Below are 21,342 nucleotides of genomic sequence, written 5' to 3'. Positions count from 1 at the left end.
AACCAACACCTGGATTTTGCAACAAGTGAAGGACTCTCTTTTCCTGGACTTTATTTTAGCTTTAAAACTTGCTATGTTGCCAGAATTGATTTGGAGATTCCCAGTGCTGGGGAACGTCTTGGGCTGACTCAGTCTTGGCTGGCTGGATCAGGTTTTCACATTTTGTATTTTCTTTGCCAGTCTCAGAAATCTGAGAGTATTGTTCTGGAACTGGCCAAAAACGTGAGGCTGGGCCAGAGAAGGTGGCAGTGTGGTAGCTCCTCCACCACTTGCCTTCCACGAGAACCTTGAGAGACAGTGTGGTAGAGTAGGAAAGAGACTAAATTAGGAACCAGGAATCTTGAAGTGAGTCCTGATCATGTTACTTACTTGTGCTCTGATTCTGGGCAAATTACTTAACTCTATGGTCTCGGTGTTCTCATCTGTCCATAGAAGGGACTGGGTAAGAGGATATAAGCAAATATGAGATTGCTTTCAACTCCCTCAGTCCAAAATTCCATGAGCTCAGGGATGGGTTCTTATTTCTTTGCAATTTTAGGAGATATCGCCTGGTTCTCCCACTTTGATCAGGGGGAAATAGAAATTCCAGTGGGTTGGCAGAGTGGAGACCTGTTTGAGCCCAGGATGGCCTCACCCTTTCTTACTTTAAAGTTTCTTTCTTTAACCAGAAATCCGTGTTTAAATATTACATCGTTCAGAAATGTTATCATTTTGTTCTGATGGTGAAAAAGGTTTTGATCTGTTTTTATTAATTGGTTCAAAACTTAATTAAAGGCATGGTTATAAGGACATAAAAGCCAAAAAGCCATAATTTTGTTCAAATTTTCTAATTGCTTACGTATATGGTTTGAATTTTCCCTGATAGCTCTATAGGTCTGCAATATGCTTTGGATATAGATACAGGATCAAACATATAATTAAGCAGTATTACTAATTAGTTATATTTTCTCAGGAGTAAGAGTGATGAAAATATGTCTTTAATTTCATAATATTGAAATCTAATGCATGAAATACGTAGGCATTGCTCAGTTATCATATCTTTGCTATTGATATGTTTTCTCAATAAATAGAAGTCTTTCGTTTTGATAAACATGCATTTTATTATCGTTTGCTTAATTTTCATTTATTTTTTAAATTAAAAAATTTTTATGTGTTTTAATTTTTTTATTTTTATACAGTTTTTAAAGGTTACTTTTCATTTACAGTATTACAAAATATTGGTCATACAGTTTGCTTAATTTTTAGATTCAACTTAAAAACTTACGCGAATTTATATTTTTCTTTCATTTCTGTTTGTGGACTTAAGGAAGAAGAGGGAGAGACAGCAACAGAAGAGGTACAGTAGCATATTTCACAATCGTGTTGTGCTTAACAAAAGCATCTTTTAGGTGAGAGAGTTGCAGCTTTAGCCACATGGAGAATGACATGATGCAACCCACACTCCCAGAAAGTCCTCCTTTAGCCTGCCAAGAAGAGAAATAAAATAAGATGGAGATACATTTATCAAAGGGAGATTGATGGGGAAACAGGGTGTGGCTTTCTGAGCCTCCTGTGATGAAGGTGTCGTCAGTGAAGTCTGGCCGGGCTGGGCCAAGTCCTTCAGTGGAGTTTTCTTCTCCATTTTTTTCTTCTCACCCCCTTGAGTAGCACACACTTTATGCAGCTTGCATGGTGCTTACTGGTGTTGTTTGATTGCCTCCTATTCACTTTGTTGGTGAGGGAGGGATTCTCTCCCTCTGGTTACAGGAATGGCACAACACCTGCCACTGGACAGGTGAGATGGGCAGTGGCTTATTAGCCACACGTTCTCCAAGCCCAAGGGATGAGGCTATCCATGCATGCAGGGCCCCACTGGGGGGGGTCACTTGGGACCAGAGTGAACAATTGGGGGCAGTGGGAGGTAGGCTTTGTAGTATCAAGAGGGTGGGGTGTCCCCTGGTCCACGTGGAGGATGTGATTGGCCTGTTTGTATAGTTCTGGGGGATAAGCAAGCACTGTGTCTGGTCCCTTGATAAGGAGGGCTGCTCGGGTGGGAGACCCAATCTGTGGGAGCAGAAGGCGAGGTGAACCAGTGGTCAGGCCATTTTAAGTCTTCCCGATTTTACCAGATGTTAAGGCAGCAGATAGTATTGAGTCTTAATTTTAGGTCTTGCACCACAGGTGTGTACCTTAGACACCATGAGGTTTAAACATGCAGCTCATTGCTTAGCATCTGGAAGATATTTGACATTAGGTAACCACATGGTTCCAGAATTTCTAGTGGGGATCTACCCAGGGGGAGCATTATTATTTGTATGTGTGTATGGGGGGCTTTTTTTTTTTTTGAAGTAGAGTTGATTTACAATGTTGTGTTAGTTTCAGGTGTACAACAAAGTGATATATACATATATATACATGTATTCTCTATATATCCATATATATTCTATACATAGAATATATATGTCCATATATACGTTCTATATATTCTATACATAGACTATATATATCCATATATTCTATATATTCTATATATAGAATATATATATCCATATATATTCTACACATAGAATATATATATTCTACATATTCTATATATAGAATATATATCCATATATATTCTATATATTCTATACATAGAATATATATATCCATATCTATATTCTATATGTTCTATATATAGAAAAATATATATCCATATCTATATTCTACATATTCTATATATAGAATATATATATCCATATTTATATTCAATATATTCTATATATAGAATATATATATATCTCCATATTTATATTCAATATATTCTATATATAGAATATATATATATATATATTTTCAGATTCTTTTCCCTTTTAGGTTATTATGAACTATTGAGTATAGTTTCCTTGCTATACAGTAGGTCCTTGCTGGTTATCTGGTTTTTACCTAGTAGTGTGTATATGTCGATCCTGAGCTCCTAATTCATCCCTTCCCACAAGGGGAGCAGTAGCGACGTGAGAAGAATTCTTTTTTTTTTTAACCCTGTTTGGGAACATTTGCCCTTTAATTTGCATTTAAAATCAGCTTCCTTAAATATTTTAGTTACAAATTCTGAATATGAAGACATAGGAGATGCTGCAGGCAATCAGTACTGGCTCCCACCCCTTCCCCCTACCCCAACCCCCAAGCCTTGCTTCTTTGCTCAAAATGCATATGGACACCCTGCACTAAATAAATGGCTCCCCGTGTCAAGTGTCAGCAGCCTCAGGACTGGATGCAGTTGGATACGAAGCGATGAAACCCAGTAGCTTTCATGACAGGATGTGTGCATTTAACCATGCTCCGAAGAACGCCAATGATTGTGCCCAGACCCAAGGCAGTACCTCAGAGTTGACATCGGCCGTTTCCCCACTGTGGACTGGCATCTTGGGCTGGTTTCCACCACAATCCATCCTCTCCCAGACCTGTGTTCTGTGGCGGAAGAGCTAAGGCTCTGCCCCCTAAGGGCCATGATACAGGAAGGAACAGAACTGCTTCTTCAGCTCACAGGCTTAAACCAATGGAATTTAAAAGCTCAAGACAATGTGAGCCAGTCCACAGGAAGCCTCCTTCACTCCAATCTCTGCCAGGCGCCGTCCAGCCCTTGGTTGGGACACGCTGTCTCCCTGCCACGATGTGCTAGGGTCTGCTCTAGTTGAGAACAATGTGGCAGAAGGGTCCCAGCGGTCTGGAAAGGTCGGCACCACAACGGCTGGGCGTGCTTGTGCCAAAATGGGTCTTCCTGGTACAGGGCTATGACGGAGAGTGTGAGGGCAGGCCTGGGCTCTGCTCCAGGCTCACTGATAACCTCTGACCTCAGAATCTGTCCTCCCCCTCAACACTGCCTACCCATCCCCTGCCCCTCCAGATCCCCCAGCCTGTGCTTCCTGGAAAAGGTAGAAGAGGCAGCTTGAAGTCAATGACAGCTGAGAATGAAGATGCCATTTAAGAAGCAAAGCAGCACCTCCTGGCCTCTGGTCAATACCTCCACACGGGTGGAACCGAGTAAGGACGTGCACAGCCAGGACAGAGGCTGCTCCGAGCTTGGGAGGCACAGCACCCTCCTAGGCGTCTCTGGAGAACAGACTTTCAAGAGATAGAAACTTAACCACGTGGTCCCCGGCAGTTTCCCTGTGGTATACTGGATGGGGGAGAAGCAAAATTATCTCTGCGGAGGGCTAATGGAGGAAAGGCGGGAATATTAATGAGCATTCATTAAGGCTCTCTCTCTCCCTCAAGCCTAAGGAAATCAGATATTCGAATGTAAGAGAAGGGTGCAGAGAGGGAGAGAGCCTGGCAGGAACACCAAGGAGAGAGCTGTGACTGCTGGATACCTAGTGCCCTGGTTTCCTTGCTTCAGAACAACAGCATATGCCTGTCTGTCACCAGGCTAACCCGGGGCCCGTGAGGGGACAGGGAGAAGGCTGGTTTTCAGTTCCTGCATGGTTGATGTGTAGGGCACATGGCTTCCTCCTACAGGTCCAATAGGAGGTCTCTGGGATCCTCTACCGCTGCCTTGATTTTGCGGAGGAAAGTCACGGCCTCTCTGCCATCCATCAGCCGGTGATCATACGTCAGGGTCACGTACATTATAGGCTGCATCTCCAATTTGCCTCCCACGACCACTGGCCTATCAAAGATGGCGTGCCTGCCCAGGATGGCAGACTGAGGGGGGTTGATGATGGGCGTTCCAAAGAGCGAGCCCAAACGCCTCCGTTGCTGACGGTGAAGGTACCACCATCCATATCTTCAATGGCAAGTTCATTCTTCCGGGCCTTCTCTCCTAGTTCACTGATGGTTCGCTCAATATCGGCATAATTCCTAGTTTCCACATTCCTGATGACCGGAAGCACCAGACCCCGAGGGGTGGCCACCGCAACGCTGATGTCAATATAATCCCTATACACCACCTCTTCGGTTGTATCGTCAATCGCTGCATTTACAACAGGCTGCTGCTTCCAGGCACAGGCCGAGGCCTTCACGAATGCTGACATGAAGCCTAGTGTGAGGTTATGTTTCTTCAGAAAAGCATCTTTGTGCCGAGCCCTCATCTCCTGGGTGTTACTCATGTCAATCTCACTGAAAGTGGTAAGCGCTGCTCAGGTATTCTGAGCCTCCTTTAGATGCTGAGCAATGCGCTGCCGCATCCTATCCACTTTCTCCCGATGTTCTGGACGCAGACCTGTGCCAGCTCCTGGCTCAGCTACTGCAGGGGCAGCAGTGGGTTTTACGGCAGACGCTGGTTTGCTAGTGAGAGGTTGTGAGGGCGAGGGCACTGGTGGCATCTGAGTGGGTTTGGATGCTGCAGGGGGAGGAGGAACTGCCGACGCTGCAGGTTCTGCTTTTCGGGCTGTGGCAGCAGGAGCTTCGGCTGGCTTGGCCTTAGCAGGAGCAGTGCCAGTTTTCCTGAGTGTGAAAAGAGGAGTGCCTCCTTCTACTTTCCCCCCATCAGGTACCAAAAGAGCTTCAGTCGTGCCATTTGCTGGTGATGGAACCTGCACAGATGCCTTGTCAGTTTCAACCTCACAAACCACTTCACCTTCTGCAAGGTGAAGCTTTCTCCCACCTGACATCCCCTTCCGTGACAGATTCTGCAAGGACATCGTCCTCGCACACAGCTGTAGCTCCGAAAAAGCGAGCCCTGAAGACACTACTGCTGTAAATGACAATCTTCCTGCTGTCAGAGTAACCTGGTCCCTGACATAAGGAGATCCCAGGCAGGGAACGTCTCCCTAGAGGGCAGTTCCCCTTCTGGAAGGCGGAGAGCGAGCCTCTGAACGCGCGGGACAGGCAGCGGGACCGGGACAGCATCGCGGCGGCAGCAGCGGCGGCGATGGCAGAGCCTTGAGAAGGATTTTTAACCTGCCTCTCCAACTTGAGGTTATAGTAGAACAGTGGTTCTCACCTGGTGGTGTGTGTTAGAATCACCCGTGGTGTGTTTGAAGCTTCAGAAGCCTGCCTCTGTCAGCCCATGGATAAGACCCTCCAGGGCTGAGCATGCCTTCAGCTTGCCTGTAGAGCTGAGGTGGAGAATCTTCATTGTGGGGAGCCAGGATCGAAGGGGATGACAGAGCGCATGGAGACAAACAGAGAGATAATAAGAGCCTCCGCCTGTTTGGGACAGAGCCTTCCTCTTTGCTGTCCTTCCTATGCCCAGCAACAACAAGAAAGAAAAAGATTATAAAAAGAATTAAAATTAGGAATATAAAAGAAACATATACAGTTTAAGATAAAGAATTTAAGAAAGACATGTCTTAATGAATAAAGGTAGAATAAGAGGAACTGAAATATAAGGGAATCAAGTTTCACAAAGATAAAAGATTAAGAATTGCACAAAATAAGAAGTATTAAAAAATTGAGTACTGAGGATATAAGATTTAAAAGTACATTTAAAACATTAAAAGAAAAATTAGAAAACAGTATTAGTGTTATTAAGGATAAAATTTAAAGGGATAAAATTTATCCTCTGTAACATGCAATTTAAACTATGTGGGGGCTGGCTGACATGTTTGTTTATAGGGTCTATGCTTAAATAATAATGAACATTCCCAGGAAGACCTCATATCCCATGTTTGGAACTGGAGGCTAGTTGACCAGCTGAATAATTCAATTAAAGTCATATATCATAAAAAGGTAGAGGCCTTAAACATTTATTTTAACTTGAAATATGTAAATGTATATTTACTGCCAATTTTTTGGATGTAGGACAAAGGTCTTTTCTTTAAATAATAGTCCCATGATTAGAACTACTCACTGTCTTTCTAACGAACATACTCATTGGTCTGTCTAGAAATTCCAGTTTTGATTTCTTTAAAAATAGAGCAGAAATTTAAAGGCACTCGCAAAGTACTCTAAATGCATAAAGCTCTTTGGATTTCAGATTCCCCCCTGCCACCCGAGCTTTATGACACATCATTTGATGACAAGTTTTTAAGGTGACTTACATATATGGGTCTTTTCAAAGTACTCCATTAATTTTACATAGGGAAAAAAGTTCTTTTCTTTTTCTTTTTCTTTTTTTTTTTTTTTTTGCGGTACACGGGCCTCTCACTGCTGTGGCCTCTCCCGTTGAGGAGCACAGGCTCTAGACGCGCAGGCTCAGCGGCTATGGCTCACGGGCCCAGCCGCTCCGCGGCATGTGGGATCTTCCCGGACCGGGGCACGAACCCGTGTCCCCTGCATCGGCAGGCGGGCTGTCAACCACTGTGCCACCAGGGAAGCCCCAGGGAAAAATGTTCTTTTCATGCTCATATTTCATTGACTTCCATGATACTTATTTAAATTGTGTAATTACAATAAGACTAACTTGGATACACCAGCATGGGAACAAACATAACCCACCCTGGTAAGTGAAGACTTTGGTGGGTGGTGATGCCAAACCTGCTAGTTGCCAGGGCTCACAGTGCCTTAATCAACCAGTGTGATTTAAGAGAAAGAATACAGACTGCAGCAGAGGTTCTCAAAGTGGGGTTCCCAGAGCAGCAGCAGCCTCACCAGGGAACCTCTACAAATACACATTTTCAGGGTTGGCCCCCAACTACTGAATCAGAAATCCTGAGGTGGAGCCCGGCAGCAGATTGCTTTGAGAAGCCCTTCAGGCGATTCTGATACTCTGTCAAGGCTGAGAACCACTGGATTAGAACATAGGTTCTAGGTGACCCATGTGTTGCCAAGTAGAGGTCAAGACAAGAACTCCTACTGTTCTGATGCTCATGATAAAAAGTCCGTCTGATCTCCAACACAATCATATTTATTTTACATTAGGAACTTGCAGTTGGTTGAAAGAAAAAGAGCTTTTAAGTTTCTTTTGGTGATGGAAATGAGTAATAGAAAATGAGCAAGGAGAAAGAGCAGGCTGCCAAGACGGAGGACAGTCTTTAACTCAATCTAAGTTTTCACAAATGAATCCTCTCCTTTCCCATTCTTTCCCTGCTTGTTGAAACACTCAAATTCTACTGGTTTTATCGTGAAAGCTTCAAAGAATGGTCTCTTTTTTGTTTGAGAAATTTTGTTTTGCTTCCTCACAGGCACTGGGGGAGGACTCCATGGTGAGGAGCTTTATGACAATTTTCATTAATTGAGCATGGCAAGGTCAGCATGCTGTTTCCCCTTTTGCTGACAATGGGGAAGAGGTACTATGTGCCACAGTGAAGCAGGACTGAGATTCTCACCCTGCTGCTTGCCTGTGGAATCTGCACTTTATTAGCTGGGTGTTGGGGAGTTTTCACTTTAACCCCTAACAAGGACGGCATCATGTGAACGTGAGGATGAATCTTTTCCGAGGATGTTAGTGGATTCTGGGGGCAGGTCCAAAGTGACATTCTCGGATTCTCTCTACTTCTATTCCATCCTCTCATGTTAGCTAAATCTCAGTGACCTTTATTGTAATCAAGACTTTTAAGAATATTGTTTTTGAACATTTTGGGGTTAATCATTTAAAAATGCTAATCAGAGGGCTAAATTAAAAATGAAAACTCAAGGACAGAGAGAATATTTACCAAAGGTCACGTGTATTGTCTAGGTATTTCAGTGGAAGATCATCAACATTAAATAAGGTCCCAAATGTCAAAAGAAACTCCTTCCCAAAACTTCTGTTGATTTTTGAAATTACAAAAAATTCATAATCTTTATAGAAAATTTAGAAAATACAGATAAAAACAGAAAATAAAAATATCTTATAACCCCGTTACCCAGAGACAACCACTAGCTACATACGCATACACATATTTATCAAACTTGGATGAATACGCTCTGTAATCTACTTTTGTTCATGTAATTAATCTATATGTTTTTGGGGGGATGGTAAATATAGATCTGCTTCATTATTTTTAATATTATTTTATCAAACTAATCCCTATTCTTAGACCTAAAAGTTATTTTTAGCCTATTCCATACAGTGACTTTTCATTATCTATATATCTTTCCAATAATAATTTCTTTAGTTTCTCTTTTACTAGATAAGCTTCCATTATTTAAAATCCCATCTTTATATATAAAAATAAGACAAATGTATTATTAATTTGAAAGTAGTTTCAGATTATATATGTAGGTTACTGATAACTTTGGCTTCAAGAAATTAGCTTGCTATAACAAATATAACCAGCGTATACATTTAAAACCTTCATCTTTTCTGACAAAATTCTATTTGCTGAGATTCTTTTTGTATTTTATTCTTCCACCTGCCTTCTGAATTTTTAAAGGCAACAAGATGAGAGCAGTCTGTTAATATGAGTAAAGACTATATGCTTAAGGGGAGTCATGAAACCTGTTAGAATGAATGCTTTGCCCTGCAGAACCATCCCAGCCTGTGGGGTCTGTGTTTAGGAAGATGATGTCTTTGCGCGCGCGCGCGTGTGTGTGTGTGTGTGTGTGTGTGTGTGTCGGGTGGGTGTGTAGGAGGCCCTCAACTCTAGTCTGATGTTTTGCACTCTTTTCCTTACTGTCTGTTGACCTTACACTTTTCAATAATAATGTAATTTTTGTTAGAATAAGACGGAAGAAATAACTGCGGAGGGAGCAGAAGGGGAAGCGGAGGAAGAGGAAGCTGAGAAAGGAGAAGAGGAGGGGCCAGGAGAAGAAGAAGAAGGAGAAGAGGAAGAAGGAGAAGAAGAAGAAGATTCTTAGGCCTTTTCATGCTTTATTCTTCCACTTGTCCAGGTAGCCACATCGCTCTGGGGTTGAAAGTTTGTTTATTACAGTCTGCCATGTAGAGCACATTTCACTTGGTGATAGAAGTGGATTTCAATTCGATCTATTTGTCTGTCTTCCCGAGGCCCTGGGCTGCCCCTTCCTGGAGCCGCAGGGCTGGTGAACTCTACCGGACCCGTTTCTTGGGCGCTAGGGCGAGAAAGGCCTGTGGTTGGTATGATTTCTAGGAAAAAGCATAACTTTGAGGTGAGGAAGAGTTTGTTTTGTACTTCCTCCCTCCTCTTCCTCTTTATTTAAGTGGAAGCACAGGACGTGTTGTGTTATCAGCATTCTATCACATGGACTCCTTTACTGACCAACATACTTATGTATCCATAGGAGAGTTTACAATCAATGTTCATGACGATGGCAATAAATTACAACCTAAAAATACCACAGAGCTGGCTGCTCATGAAAAAAGATATTGCTACTAGAGATTCAAGGATAAGTGCTTGATATTACATTTATTCAATTATATTCATTGATTTATATCAAAATATTCGTTTATTCAATATTAGCCCAAACACTCATGTGGAAACACTTTGGAATATGGTGAAGTCACTTGAGGTAACTTTGACAGGTACACTTGCTGCCTTGTAATTTTTTTTTAACATCTTTATTGGAATATAATTGCTTTACAATGGTGTGTTAGTTTCTGCTTTATAACAAAGTTAATCAGCTATGCATATACATATATCCTCATATCTCCTCCCTCTTGCATCTCCCTCCCACCCTCCCTGTGCCACCCCTCCAGGTGGTCATAAAGAACCAAGCTGATCTCCCTGTGCTATGCGGCTGCTTCTCACTAGCTATCTATTTTACATTTGGTAGTGTATATATGTCCATGCCTCTCTCTCACTTCGTCCCAGCTTACCCTTCCCCCTCCCTGTGTCCTCAAGTCCATTCTCTACATCTGCGTGTTTATTCCTGTCCTGCCCCTAGGTTCTTCATAACCTTTTTTTTTTTTTTTAGATTCCATATATATGTGTTAGCATACGGTATTTGTTTTTCTCTTTCTGACTTGCTTCACTCTGTATGACAGACTCTAGATCCATCCACCTCACTACAAATAGCTCAATTTCGTTTCTTTTATGGCTGAGTAATATTCCATTGTATATATGTACCACACCTTCTTTATCCATTTATCAGTCGATGGACACTTAGGTTGCTTCCATGTCCTGGCTATTGTAAATAGAGCTGCAATGAACATTGTGGTACATGACTCTTTTTGAATTATGGTATTCTCAGGGTATATGCCCAGTAGTGGGATTGCTGGGTCATATGATAGTTCTATTTTTAGTTTTTTAAGGAACCTCCATACTGTTCTCCATAGTGCTGCCTTGTAATTTTAGACTTATACTGACCATTAAAAAAGAATTATGTATTTCTTAATTGTCTGGTGAGTGCCACATAAATATATTAATAAGATAATGATAGTGGATATTGAGATCACAGGGGAAATGCTCAAATATTGTGGGCCATACAGATAAGACGGTAGGTATGAAAACATCAAAAGATCATGAAGAGCTATAAAAATATCTGGTTTAACAGACAGTTAGCAAATACCCATGTAAATGTTATGTTTTTATTGACCTTTTTTATTTTATTTTTAATTTAATTTAATTTATTTATTTATTTTAGTTTTTATTGACCTTTTTTATTTGACCTTGCAACCAAGGCAGCTGTTTATTCTCTAGGGCAGTGAGGCTTACAGTTTGCTCTGGTGCCATAAGTGTTCTTGTTAATTTAAATTAAAAAAATTTTAGTCTCCTTTCTGTCCATTATTATGCCTCCGCTGAAACATGTAAGATAGATTTGGGGGCTGTTGATATCAGGGGAGCAGGAAGAAGAGGAGGATGATGGAGTGAGCGCTGGACACACAGCAGGTCTTCAGTTAAGGTCTGCGGTCACACTTGGAGCCTGCCTAGTGAAGGGCGGACAAAAGGCTTCCGCTGGATAAAGAAAAAGAAATCCCCAGTGCTTGTAAATATCGGCTAACAAACAGCTCTGCTCTATGTACCAAAGACCGATTTGAATATTAGAATCTCCCCTCTTAATTTACTTACACTTATACATAAAATACTACTATTAAAAATGAATATATTTTTAGGAAATCTTGGAGCTGGTGGGAGTAGCCATCACATTTTATTATCGGACCAGGAAAGTTTCATCACTCCTTTATTCAAATTACAAAGCAAATCCAGCCCATCCTTTGATGTTTTCCCAGGTGGTTTCTTTCACGTTGTGGACACATAGACATCTATTTTAGGGCCAATGATTGTCCTTTTGGAAGTGATCCCATTTCCTTTATTTATTTTTTATTTTCTTCTAAATAAAAGAAAATAAAAAATTACTATTGAGCAGTCTGTTGTCAGTCTGATTAGTGTCCCTAATCCCATTTCTAAGGAATGAATAGGGCCTCAGTTTTGGCAAAAAAGAAAACTGGCGAGTTTTACTTTTAGAAATTTTATCTGAAGAATGATGGGAAAGGAAAATATGCCAATATTTATCATTATACCAACTCCCCCAACAGTAAAAGACTCATAAATACTGTTTAAATTCATTTCCATTCACTCGTTTGTAAAGTTCTTTTCAAATTATTCAATTTTAATGTAATTATAAAAAAATGTTGAATGTGAAATGACACAGCTGAGAGGGAATCCTTCATGTAGCCAGATGGCTTGATAGGCTGATTATGGGGAAAAAAAAAGGCATATATCGCTGTGGCCAGCCCATTTTGACTGTTTCTCTGATGGCTTCTAGTTTGGAATTACTATATTTGTCATGAGGTCAAAATGCCTGACACTGAAGGAGGGAATCAGACAGCTTCCTAAAACCCACTCCCGACCCCCGGAGAGATCCAATGTCCTTCTTGAAAATGCAACATGGCTGTGCAATAAGGCATTTCACTGGGCAGACCATTCAGTGTCTAAAGACAAACCCATCTCATAGCTCATGGATCTGCCAGGCAGATTCTAGGACTGTATTCTAGGGCTGTGGCAATGAATGGAACTATGAAACATTTCTCATTTCCTGTGTTTGAAATTGATGCTAAATTGATGCCCCAGGAGAAACAGTGTATAGTCTGAGACTGAGTTCTGTCTCCTTACAGGCTGCTGCTTAATACTGTCCTCCAGTCTAGCTGTGGCCCATTTCAATTTCCTCCCCCAGGACTAAGTTGTAAATTCACCTCTCCATTTTCCATGAAAATGCGGTGGGGAAACTATAATTGAAGGTGTCAACTTCCTTCTTTTTTTTTTTAATGTTGAAATCCAATTTATTTCCAAAGGCTCTTATGTCTTTATTTTTACATTCTTACATTTTCTTGCCTGAAGCAATGGTATTTTATGACTATTTCATTTCAAAATTATAAGAGAAACGGCCCACAGACATCCCTACCAGTATTAGGAGACAATGTCTACATCCCTTTTACGATAGTATCTGCTTAGTATTTACTTAACACTTCCCTGTTAATCATTCTCAATTCCTTTTGCATTTAAAATTTTTTAAACTTTTTATCAATTTTTATTGGTGTATAGTTGCTTTACAATGTTGTGTTAGTTTCTGCTGTTACAGCAAAGTGAATCAGCTATGCGTATACATATATCCACTCTTTTTTGGATTTCCTTCCCATTTAGGTCACCACAGGTCATTGAGTAGGGTTCCCTGTGCTATACCGTAGGTTCTCATTAGTTAACTATTTTATACATAGTGGTGTATATATGTCAATTCCTGTCTCCCAATTAGTCCCAGTCCCTCCTTCTCTCCTTGGTAACCATAAGTTTGTTCTCTACGTCTGTGGAAGATATCAACTTCCTTCTGTGTTTGATAGTTTAGCATAGAGAAAGGATATAAAGATCATTTGGTTTTCCATGAGAAAAAATTAATTTCCTTTCTTTGCACTTGACGAGTAGTGGTTTCTAGAATAAAAAGCAATACTTCCCTTGATTGCCTGTTGAAGAGTTCAGTTTTTGATAAACATTCTCTGTCTCTCGTTAACAGTCTTCTCCCTAATATTTTCCCTTTCTTTTAGGAAACCCAAGCCACGAAGCACCATTTCAACTCTCTTCCCACAAACCAAACTCAACAAAATGCTTTGGCCCGAAGCTAGCACACGTCTGTCAGTACATCCAGGGTTCACCGAGGAATTGTATGATCCGACACGGTTAGATCTCCATGCATATACCTGCTTAATCATATCAACATGAAATCAAATGTGAAGATAGCACATGCACACCTTCATGGGCCTGACATTTGTGGCCTTTGCTTAATTTTTTGCTCTGCATGAATAGACCCTCTAATACCCTGAAAAAATTTCAAAATATAGAACTTCTCTTCGTGATATGACAAAAGTATTTCTTTGTATGTGCCTTATGCTACTTTTCTCAGAATTAGCTTTGAAAATGAAGAGATTTATAGAGAACAATCATACTAATAAAGATGAATAGCAATATCTTGTCCCAAGGAGGAGATTTCTTCATTTCTAGTCTCTCTGTGTATAACCTGAACTCAATCTGTCTCTTGCAGAGCCTGAATGCTCAGCAGAACTTTTCTGTCTCCATTGGGATTGATCCTTTTTGTTGCACTGATTATTCGGTCCATGTTTTCAAATGTCATGTCTTGTTATGTCGTATTTATATTACACACCGCTGCATACACTGAAGCCTTGTTTAAATGTCACTGCCGTCCACATGTGTAGGGGTCAGGATGCAGACAAATAAATTCTCCACCCAGTGCCCTTTGCTCGTTTCTATGCTGGAGGGAGTGGCTGCTTCTGCTTCTCTCGCGTTGGCGTTGATTGATTTGCAGTCATGGCTGCTACGTGCAAAGCCCGTGACTGTAATTTTGCCTCTTGATGCTGAGTGTCTGTTCAGCAAGAGCGGGTCCGGCCCCATGACTTGTTCACCAGGTAGGTTTGAAGCGATTCTCTGCTCACCTGTCCCATCTCAGTGTCTGATAGCTATGTTTTTCTTTATGGTAAGAAGTTGCTGACATCTCTCCCCTACCCGTGTATGTGCTGCTCCGTGTCTTTTTCTTGCAGCCAACGTTGCTTCTGTACTCTCAGAAGGGCCCTTCCCCTGCTGTTTTCCTAATTAAGGACAATGATGGCCATTGGTGGAGTGGCCATGAGCTTTTCCTCCTTCTGAATCTGCCTATTGATTTTGTAGCTAAGCCTGTTGGTGTCTTTGGGGAATGTAGTCTATGGTGGCAGAAGTCGTGTGGCTCACAGGATCTCTGGCAAACAGCTCTTTTCTTGTTACCTTAGTAACAAAAAGAGGAATTTTGAGGAGAATGAAGATGATTTTATTCCAAATTGTTGAAGTACACTACTTTGAAGACATTTCTCCCTAGTTAAAAATAAGGTGAGAGGGGCTTCCCTGGTGGCGCAGTGGTTGAGAGTCCGCCTGCCGATGCAGGGGACACGGGTTCGTGCCCCGATTCGGGAAGATCCCACATGCCGCAGAGCGGCTGGGCCCGTGAGCCATGGCTGCTGAGCCTGCGCGTCCGGAGCCTGTGCTCCACAACGGGAGAGGCCACAGCAGTGAGAGGCCCGCGTACTGGAAAAAAAAAAAAAAAAAAATTAGGGTGAGAGACTGCAGTGGGATGGAAATTCATATAATTAAAAATTAGTTCCTATTTTGTACTTCGTTGCATTAAATTATGTCCCGTCTAAAAAGCATCACAATTTTATAGCACCTCCGCACCCATATAGGCTTTAAGTTTTTGCTGTTGCTTGGGCTGACTTTTAGCTCTTGTGGTAGAGTAGGATAGAGATAGATTTATTTAGCTAGGTGCCAGTTTCCCTCCTATTTCTCATATTTTTAAATGAAGATAAATATTTGTGCTAATAATAAGCAGAGTAGACCACTTATTTAAATTGAATTAATTTTTTCTTATGTTGTCTTCCTGTAGTTAGGAAATTAGTATTCTCGTAAATATTCTTTAGTCACTCACATTTCATTTTCTATTAAATACTATTAAAATGCAAAAATCACTTAGGTCAATAATACCATGTAGCTAGTATCAGTTCTCTTTCAGATTTGGTTTCACCTATAACCTCCAGTGGCTAGTGGGTCCAGTGGCACAGTGACAAATAGGGGCTGTGTGATATCAAAATATAGTTTAAAAAAATCCACTTGCTTTATCAATATAGGAAGTTTCTAGAAACTAAACAGCATTATAAATATGCAAAAAAGAATAACTCAAAAGAAAAACCCAAGTGAATAAGCAAAATCCGTCTGCAAAAAAAGAGAAAAGACCAGAGACATGGAGCAATTCTATGATGATCTGAAGCTAATAGAGTTTCAAAGAGTTGATTAGTCTACAGAGGGCCTGAACATTCAAAGTAACTGTTTCTTTTTTATTCTTTAACTTGAAAAGCAAGTACACAAAAATTTGAGTGCATTTTTTAACCACTGAACAGTAAATACTTCCTTCTCCACTTTTCCTCTTTGGGGTTTCCTTGCATTTCTTTGGGCTGTAATATTCCTTTGTTACAAGGATACAAGATATGCAATAAGGAGGGTTTATCGTTGTCATCGACTTTTCTAGATTAAAATGTGAGAGGTGTAGAAAGGGAGTGGAATGTTTTGCCTGCAAAGTTCCTTGAGGAATATTTAGAAAAGTTTTCTTTAAAAAACAACGTAAGTGTCAAACCTGTGCAAGGGTGGTGAGGGTAAGGCGACCCTAGTGAGTTGTAATAATAGAGAATGACCACTAGGTGGTGATAAAAGACAAGCTCCTTGATACAGCATTGCTGTCCCGGAGCGCCGCTGGCTACGTGTGCTGTTTAGGGTACTGTTGAGGTCAGAAGGTGGGCATACATCATTACAGTTACAAATAATTTTATGACAAACGTCTCTGTATGTAAAGCATTTGATAATGGAGTATTTTCTTATAATACATGCCAAAGAATAAAGTTATTGGATTAAAGCAAAAACAAAACATAGCAAAACAAAAAAAAACACACACACACAAACACACACACAAAAGAAGGTGGGCATAAAGTATTTGTCCACCAGACAGAAGAAAAACAAAACGCCTCCAAACCCGTTGGTCAATTAATCAGTATATTGTTTATAATGTTTTTATCCAAGACAATTAATTTTGGGCAAAATGTTGTACATTCTTTTTTTTTTTGCGGTACGTGGGCCTCTCACTGCTGTGGCCTCTCCCGTTGCGGAGCACAGGCTCCGGACGTGCAGGCTCAGCGGCCATGGCTCACGGGCCCAGCCGCTCCACGGCATGTGGGATCCTCTCGGACCGGGGCACAAACCCGTGTCCCCTGCATCGGCAGGCGGACTCTCGACCACTGCACCACCAGAGAAGCCCGTTGTGCATTCTTAAAAGCCGTTAAAACCAGTCATTGATGTTTGAATTTCACACCCTTGCATTACATAGAAGTCTAAAGTCGGTCAACAACTGATTGCCTACCGACAATTTTGATCAAGATACAGGATTGTCCTTTAGCCTGTAAATGGCTCCAGCTCCTCACTGAAGTGTAAACAGAGCCCCGATTAGCCAAATGGCTGATTGTCTTCTCCTGTTTTAAGCCTTTTAATCCTAATACAACATATTTCCAGATGTTTGGAAGTAGACTCATGGTCCTTGCAAAAGCCTTCTTTTCACTGGTGCCTGAGATACTCGGCTTTTTGACTATTTGTTTTGGAAGGACTTTCTCGTAAGTAGAAAATCTCTAAAACACATCAGTCGGTCAGACAGGTCTTCCAGAACCAGACATCTGGAGCTTGTTTACAGATGTAGTAATGCTCTCAGGGGTGGAAGCTTCAAGTCAGGGAAGGGCTGCGCCAGGTGGGTGTGAGTAGCGCGGAGGGCGCGGGGGTCAGGAAAGAACGCGGGGGGAACACGGTCAAGTCCAGCAGCTCAGGAGGGTGACGCCTTTCCTCACCGACTCACGGGAAGCAAACTCACCGCTTAGGATTAAAATCAGGCTGCTGGATATTGTGTTTCACAGTACTTTTGCTTGCTGACATTTATGGGGTGCCCGCTGTGAGTCGGGCTCTGTATCGAGGGTTCTACGTGATCCCTGCAGTAACCTGGTGAGGTGGACACGGTACCCGTTTCACGGATGAGGAAGCTGAGGCACGGGGACGTCCGGTCCTCGTGTGAGGTTACACAGCCTGAAAATGGCCACGCTGGGACGGAGGTCTATGTGTGTTCTGATCCAAGGCCAGGGCCGGCCTCCCAACAAACACTTTCCTCTCTGCCCTTGACCACTGCCACACCCCTGGGACAGTGCCTGGCTGGGCGGTGGGCAGTGGGACCTTGCCCACAGAGCGCCTCCTTCCCCGGCCTCCTCTGGTCCACGTGTTCTGTCTTTAGACTCAGGGCCAGGCCCCGGAGTAAGGTGACTCGTACTTGTTGGCTGTGATCCACTGTGTGCTGGTTTCTTAGCTAAGCCATCAAAGAAATAAAATAAAATAAGATAAAATGGGAGCTCCCTGGTGGTCCAGTAGTTAGAACTCGGCACTTTCACGGCCGGGGCCGGGTTCGATCCCTGGTCGGGGAAATAAGATCCCGCAATCCGAGCGTCCGAACAAACAAACAAACAAAACCCCCCAAAAAACAAACAGAAAAAAAAAACATTGGAGGGTAATTCCATTCCCCTCATTCTCAAGTTCTTGGGCTGCTCACTGTGGCCACAAATGCCAGCCCCAGTTTTAGAGGGATTTGAACCACCGTCAGCTGACAATACTCTAGAAATTGACTGGTGGTGGCTTTAGACCCCAAGTCTTAGGTTCCAGAGAGAAAAACTAAAAATTGTCATCTGTCTTTTCCAGTCTGGTTGCCCTTGGGTACACTCCACTCACTGATGCTGAAGGAGTGCCCAGAAGTCCTCTGGGGCTGACCTGTCAACCACTGTCCAGTGATGCCCCCGTAGCGGCCAACCCCTCACGGTAGTTGTAGCTGAGGGGATGGTTCCTTCAGGCTCCTAGAATGACTTAATGAGGTAAAGTATACCTTCGTCCCAGGACATGAATTTTAGTTTGCTTGTTTTGTAGCAGGTCACTTTTCTCTGTGGTCTGTTATAAAAAATGTTTGTCTTCTTGGTCTACCCCTGGAATGAAACAAAAGTTATCTAGGGAGGAAAATAAAGCTCTTACTAGAAAACATCAGACTCATAGAATAATTTCTCCTGAGCCTGCAAAAATAAAGCAGAGAAATGCAACCTGGCTTTATTTTTCTCTAAGGGCTACTCCTTAGATAGATATCTCTATAGATAACTTTCTCCAGCTTTTAACTACATTCAGAGAGATTTAAACCTTGAAATACTGGTAGGTCAAATCCACTAAAAATGTACCTGATGGTGTTTCAGAGTGGTTACAGGAGGATTTCCATGGTATGTGGAGATTATCTGCAAAATATCTAGGTACGAAAATGGGAGTTGTGCGTGGTTTCTGAACACACCTGTTGGTGGTTATCCACCTGGATTGAATTCCTGGAATGTTTTTAGTACAATGATGGCATCTTCGACTCACTGTGAAGATTCTTGGTGGGGTCAGGCACCAAAGTATTTTTAGAAGCTCCTCAGATGTGAAGCTGGGTTTAAGAAATCCTGGCCAGGAGGCATTTAGATCCTGGGAAACACCCAACTCTTTCTCCCGCACCTGTATGGGACAATAAAGTTGATCACTCCTCGTGGACTTTTACAAAGGAACCAGTGGTTTTCAAATATATATATATATATACATATATATATATATATATTTAAGCCATGGAACACTTTGTTTAAACGGATCTCCACATAAAAATCAGGTGGAAGGAGAGCTGCTCTGAATGTAATTACAGGGACCTTGACCCCCAAGGGGACTCAATTCAGAGTACAGTTTGAAAACACTTTGCTTGGTTGTAGAGTTTTCTTTTTAGGTCAACTTCATTGAGGTTAATTTACACAATAATATGCACCTGTGCTGTTTTTCCAACACTAGCCAGTGTTTCAATTTTCTGACACTAACTGGATATCTTCCAAATCAATTCCTACACTGTCTCTTGGGGTTAGCTCAGTCCCATAAGACTGCCCCAACTTCAGACACCAGCGGAAAATGGGGTCCTCAGGCTTTCTGCATTTCTGTCCGGTGGACTACAGGTCCAGAGGCCCCTCCCCTCCACCCCACCCCCAGGTTTGACGATTTGCTAGAATAACTCATAAAACTCAGGGAACCACTATACGTATAATTATAATCCGTTATGTAAGATACAAAGGAACAGCCAGATACACAGGTATGAAACCCAGCAGGACCCTGTGGGGGTCCTGGTCACAAAAGCCTTCTGTGTCCCCTGTTTCTTGTTTGTAGGAAATAGGTTTCATTCAGCCTCCTTGACCTTCCCTGAGTTCCAAAGGGTTAGATACAAAGAGTTGCTAATCAGGGAAGGGAGGAGATGCAGAGACAAGGGAGGAGCAGTGAAGAAGCAATAGTGCAGCCTTGGGGCAGGGTCCTGGCTCCCCCTCAAGGGGTACAATATAAATAACAATATCTTTGAGTTCTTCTGTAGAACCAGAGCTCCCACCCGGGTGGAGGATGGTAACTTCAGGCCCAGGGTAAGATTCTTGGAGCACTGCCCTGTTACCTCACCAGCCAATCAGAAAACAGCCACACACCCTGCAGCCCTCACCCCAAATTTTGCCTAAAAAAACTTTTCCCCCCAAGCCATCAGGGGGTTCGGGGTTTTTTTGAGCACACGTTCTCCTTGCTTGGCCCTGCAGTAAACTTTTTCTGCTCCAAACTCCAATGTTTCAGTTTATTTGGCCTCACTGTGTGTTGGGCACACAAACTTTATTCGGTAAGTGGTACATAGGGCTAGGTCCAGAAGGGTCCTGAGTACGGGAGCTTCTGTCCCTAAGGAGTAGGGCAGCACCACTTCCAAGTACATCACCGTGTCCAGCAACCGGGAAGCTTCCCGAAACTTATCTGAGTTGTTGTTTTTGTTTTATCTTAACATACACACACTACTATATATAAGACAGAGAACCAACAAGGACCTACCGTACAGCACAGGGAACTCTGCTCAATATTCTGTGACAACCTAAATGAGAAAAGAATCTGAAAAAGAATGTATATGTATAATGGAATCACTTTGCTGTACACCTGAAACACAACATTGTAAATCAACTATATTCCAATAAAATTAAAAATAAATAAATAAAATAAAAAAATTAAGGTTTCCTTATGTAGGCACAGTTGAGTAAACCATTGCCACTGGTGACTGAATTCAATCTCCATCTCCTCTCGCTTCCTGGGACGTAGGATGGGAAGCGATGAACGTTCTAACCTTCTAATCATGTAGTTGGTTTTCTTGTCCATCAACTCCCATCCTGAAGCCATCTAGACCCCCCCCAACTCCTCAATGAATCACCTCATGATTCAAAGGGGCTCTTTTGGATCCACTTTTATCACTAAGGAAATTCCAAGGGTTTTAGGAGCCTTGTGCCAGGAATTGGAGACAAAGACCAGAAATATTTCGTATTATACCACAGCACCCATTTTAAGGGTGCAGTTTGATGAGTTCTGACAAATGTGCATATCCATGTAACTAACACCCCTGTCAAGATACAGAACCTTTCTATCACCTGGTCGAATTCCCTTGTGCTCCTTCGTGGCTAATCCCTCCCTTCCACCCCATCCCCAGACAACCACG

General features: G+C 42.2%; 1 protein-coding gene and 1 pseudogene across 1 annotated transcript in view; one reads left to right on the top strand and one right to left on the bottom strand.

Moving 5' to 3' along the window:
• SH3BGR (SH3 domain binding glutamate rich protein) overlaps positions 1-14,252 on the top strand; it is a 64,146-nt gene extending 49,894 nt beyond the window's left edge. Inside the window, exons 6-8 of the mRNA XM_060010288.1 lie at positions 1,307-1,336; positions 9,484-9,654; positions 13,718-14,252. Of these exons, the coding sequence (XP_059866271.1) occupies positions 1,307-1,336; positions 9,484-9,621 (168 nt within the window). The 3' untranslated portion in view covers positions 9,622-9,654; positions 13,718-14,252. The remainder of the gene's footprint in view (positions 1-1,306; positions 1,337-9,483; positions 9,655-13,717) is intronic.
• On the bottom strand, positions 4,471-5,810 carry LOC132423947 (dihydrolipoyllysine-residue succinyltransferase component of 2-oxoglutarate dehydrogenase complex, mitochondrial pseudogene; annotated as a pseudogene).
• Positions 14,253-21,342: the final 7,090 nt, after the last annotated feature.

This window comes from Delphinus delphis, chromosome 4, assembly GCF_949987515.2.
Source record: "Delphinus delphis chromosome 4, mDelDel1.2, whole genome shotgun sequence".
In the NCBI taxonomy this organism is placed as follows: Eukaryota; Metazoa; Chordata; class Mammalia; order Artiodactyla; family Delphinidae; genus Delphinus; species Delphinus delphis.
Note: the sequence above shows the minus strand (reverse complement) of the source record. Positions and strands in the feature narration are given on the sequence as shown.